The 4,128-nt window shown below is 42.6% G+C and overlaps 1 protein-coding gene across 1 annotated transcript in view; it reads right to left on the reverse strand.

Annotated features, from left to right (window-relative positions):
* Positions 1 to 262: 262 nt before the first annotated feature.
* Positions 263 to 4,128, reverse strand: part of LOC138853391 (uncharacterized) — a 12,879-nt gene continuing 9,013 nt past the window's right edge. The window contains exon 6 of the mRNA XM_070089778.1: positions 263 to 536. Coding sequence (XP_069945879.1) covers positions 263 to 536 — 274 coding nt within the window. The remainder of the gene's footprint in view (positions 537 to 4,128) is intronic.

Genomic DNA, 4,128 nt, shown 5'->3' on the forward strand with positions numbered 1-4,128 from the left:
TATATATATGTATATATATATATATATATATATACACATATATTAAATATATATATTATATATGTATATATATATATATATATATATATATATATATATATATATATATATATCTATATATGTGTGTGTGTGTGTGTGTGTGTGTGTGTATGTATGTATACACACACATATATATATATATATATATATATATATATATATATATATATATATATATATATATATATATATATATATATGTAATATGCATTTAATATTTAAATTATATCGACGCAGAGAGATCAAGACTACTAGGAGCATCAGTCATTGCCTCCAGAAATAGCGTCTTGCTTGCAGCACCTCTGGGGACTGATGCCGTTAACACAATTCTCAGGAAGAAACTGGAAGAGTTGAGGAAGATAGAATAAGAAATAGGCAATCCTGGCACCCACGATACCTTATACCTCCTCACAAAGTGTTTGAGTCTGCCCAGGTTAACATTTTTTGTAAGATGTGCATCTTCACGTAACTCTATACTCCATGAATACGATGGTATCCTGAGGCAAATCTTTACGAAAGTACTCAATTTTACTCTAGAAGACGGACAGTGGGACCAAGCTACACTTCCAGTCAGACTAGTAGGCATTGGTGGCTGCCACGCATCACAGATTGTACTACCTGCTTTTTTGTCCCCTTGTGCTGCATCTAGCGGACTTGTAGGAGAAATTCTTCCTGAACATCTTAGGGACAATGTTGGAGTTCACGACCAAAAGATCGTTGAGGAGCCTCACTCTGGGATAATCTATTGGACTCTGAAACTAGACCTGCTACCCCTAACAACTACAAACAGTCATACTGGAATGGCCCAATATTGGAGAATATAACCTCAACAATGCTTCCTTCTAGCAGTAAGAGCTCCTCATGCAGGGGACTCTCTGTTGGCTGTTCCTAACTTCTTCCTTCGTATACGTCTCGACTCACAGACCATCCACATTAGTTTTGCCCTTCGCCTTGCAGTTCATATCCTCGCCGAGCACAGGTGTATTTGTGGCAATGAATCGGCACCCCAGCTATGCAGATCTGACGGTAACCAAAAGCGTCCAGGTGGTATTACCCTTGAAGTCTGGACAGCAGGTAGGTGGTGTGAGACTACACATGTGCTTCCACATTAGCTGATACCTATCTCTAATACACTAGAGAGGAAGAAGGGGCAGCTACCAGCTTTAGGGAATCTCAAAAGTCTAGAAAATATTTTTTTTTTTTGCACAGGGTTTGACAAGGTTAAGGATCCCTAGATTTATTGACAAGCTATTTACAGGTTAAGGATTCCTAACTTTATTGGCAAGCTAAGAGCTGTTACCTACATCAGCTCATTTGAAAGCATTTTTATTGTTATGAGACATACAAGTAGGGAACAGGATGAAGTTGGAGCCATCTGTGGGCCAGCATTTTCATTTGATCAACTGACTTTATCTCGTTGACATCATTATGCTGTACGAATGTGTTCCATACTCGAGTCATCCTGGGTATATATGATCTCAAATGGAGTGATGTTCTGGAGAAGGGTACAGCCAGAGTGAAGTTGCTGCTTTCTGCCCGTCTTGTGGCATAAAAGCTTGTTTCACGCTGTCCTCGAAGTGGATCTAAGTGTGGTACTTTGACAATATTGGCCTTGTACATAACAGTAAGGCCACCCACATCTCTACTGTGTTGAAGGCTCTGCTGAAATGACAGATCTATCCAAGATGGGCCCAGGCGAGAGATGAGATGTCTTGCTCTGTTCTCGACTCTGTCAAGCAGTCGCAGATGAGAGGGGGGCAGGCAAACCAAGAAAGTGGAGCATACTCAAGGTGTGAGCGTACTTGTACTTGTACAACCCCTACTGTCAAGCAGATGCGAGATACGGCGAAGTGCTGTAAGATTCCTGGCTGCCTTGTTTGCAAGATTTATAACATGGTTCTTTTTGTTAGTTTGGAGTCAAATTTTACCCCAAGGATATCAACTTCTTCTCCAGGTGCCAACACCCTCCCATTCATTCTTACTACTGCACCAGCATTACCATCATGGGGCCTAGAGACGATCATCATTTGCGTTTTCTCAGGTGCAAATGTTACTTGCCATCTATTTCCCCAAGCTGATATAGCTCTTTGCTGGTGACTGATGTAGCTTAGAGCAGCTAGCATTTCTTCTCTTGGATAAGTGAATGTCAGTGTACAGTCGTCTGCATATGCATGTGATTCTGGGATGAGATGAAGAAGGTTGTTGAAGTAGACATTCCATAACAATGGTCCCAACACGCTTCCTTGTGGAACACTTGCCCCAATAGGATGTCTTGCTGATTCCGTTGCATTGAGAGCTACACTTAGAGATCTACCATGAAGGTAATCACTGAGGAGACATAGCGTAGAGCCTGCAATTCTCAGTGCTTGAAGTTCTGCTAAGAGGCCCTGGTGCCACACCCGGTCGAAAGCGACAGCAATGTCCAGTGCTACCACACAGCTGTCTTTGGATTCATCCAGTGACTGGTGCCACTTAGTGGAGAGTAACCTTTTCTGAAGCCATATTGACGATCACAAAGTAGTGAGTGGTAGTCAAAAAACTTTGTCATTTGTCTTGAGATTATTGTCTCAAGGATCTTACCAGTGATTGACAGGAGTGACACTGGTCTGTAGTTGCTGATTTCTGCTCTGCTCTTCTTTTTGTGAACAGGGACTACATTTGCCTCTTTCCATAGAGAGGACCATTTACACTGTACTAGGCAGTGCTGAAAGATGCGAGTTAGAGGTGCTGCTAGCTGGTCTGCACATCTTCTCAGCAATCTTGGGCTCAACCTGTCTGGGCCCACAGCCTTTTCTTGGTCAAGCGATTTAAGAAGGAAATGCACCTCCTCCTGCCTTATTGCCACCACTGACAGTTTTGACACAATTCTTGCAGCTAGCCAAGGAGGGTCCCTTGCTGGATCAGGAACTTGCATTTTGGTAGCAAAGTGTTCAGCAAAGAGGTCCGCCTTCTCTTGACTACTAGTAGAGGTGGTCCCATCCCGTCGATTTAGAGGTGGAATGAGTTCGTCAGGCAGATAACCTTGTCTGTCCTTGACCAGGGACCACCAGGTTTTGGAGCCTACCCTACCTGATGCTAGCCTTCTTTTAGTGTCCACCTCCCATTTAGCAATGGCCCACTTTTGAACGTCACCCATATGCCTACAGGATTGCCTGTGTAAGTTCCTGTTATATGTGGTAGGATGTTTCTTATACCTTCGCCATGCTTTGTACTTAGCAGTAGCAACCTCTCTACAACGAAAGCCAAACCAAGGCTGATCTGTAGGCTTCGTCACATATTGCCGGTGAGGAATGTGTTCTTGTTGTAGATTAAGGATGTGTCCAGTGAAGGCTTTCACTTGGTTGTCAACATCCCCTTGGAGAAGAGCATTCCAATCGGTGGTGGAGAACTCAGAGCAAAGGGCTGGCCAATTACCTCTTTCCCACAGCCAAGTTGTGCGTGTGGACTCCTCACCTCGTTCTGTTGGGATCTTAAGTGTCGTAAAAACAGCCTTGTGGTCAGACGATCCAACGTAGCCGAGGGGTTGACAAGTGACTATGCCTTCTGCCAGATCACTCACTACTGGGTCAAGGGAGGAGCCAGAGATGTGAGTAGGGAAATCAACAAAGTTTCTCATATCAAATAATGCAAGAAGGTCATCAAAGTCCCTCTGTATAAGGCGTTGGTTAAGGTCACCAACAGTTATGATATGTTGACAGTTGTGTTGTAGCAGAAGAACTTGTCTATCATAATATGTTTGATTATTATATGTTTGAAATTGCAAATAGCGAACTTAGGCTGAAGGAATCCTAAAGGAGACAAGAATCGCAGGAAGAGCTAAAAGCCATAAATGAAACAGAAAAAAAAAATACTTCTTCTCGTATGCCAAATCTAAGGAAAAACAACATCCAATATTGGGCCCCTGCTTAGGCGAGATGAAACATGCACAGACGACAGCCAAGAAATAAGTGACAAACTAGTCTCAATACGACTCAGTGTTCTGCGAGAAGTTACAAAGACTAAGGATCGACAATAAGATCACAGTAAACAGGTGATTTCAGAATATGCAAAACAACCACTGTGAAAGAATAGAGAAATTCCAAGCGGTTT

This window comes from Cherax quadricarinatus, chromosome 29 (assembly GCF_038502225.1).
Source record: "Cherax quadricarinatus isolate ZL_2023a chromosome 29, ASM3850222v1, whole genome shotgun sequence".
NCBI classification, from domain to species: Eukaryota; Metazoa; Arthropoda; class Malacostraca; order Decapoda; family Parastacidae; genus Cherax; species Cherax quadricarinatus.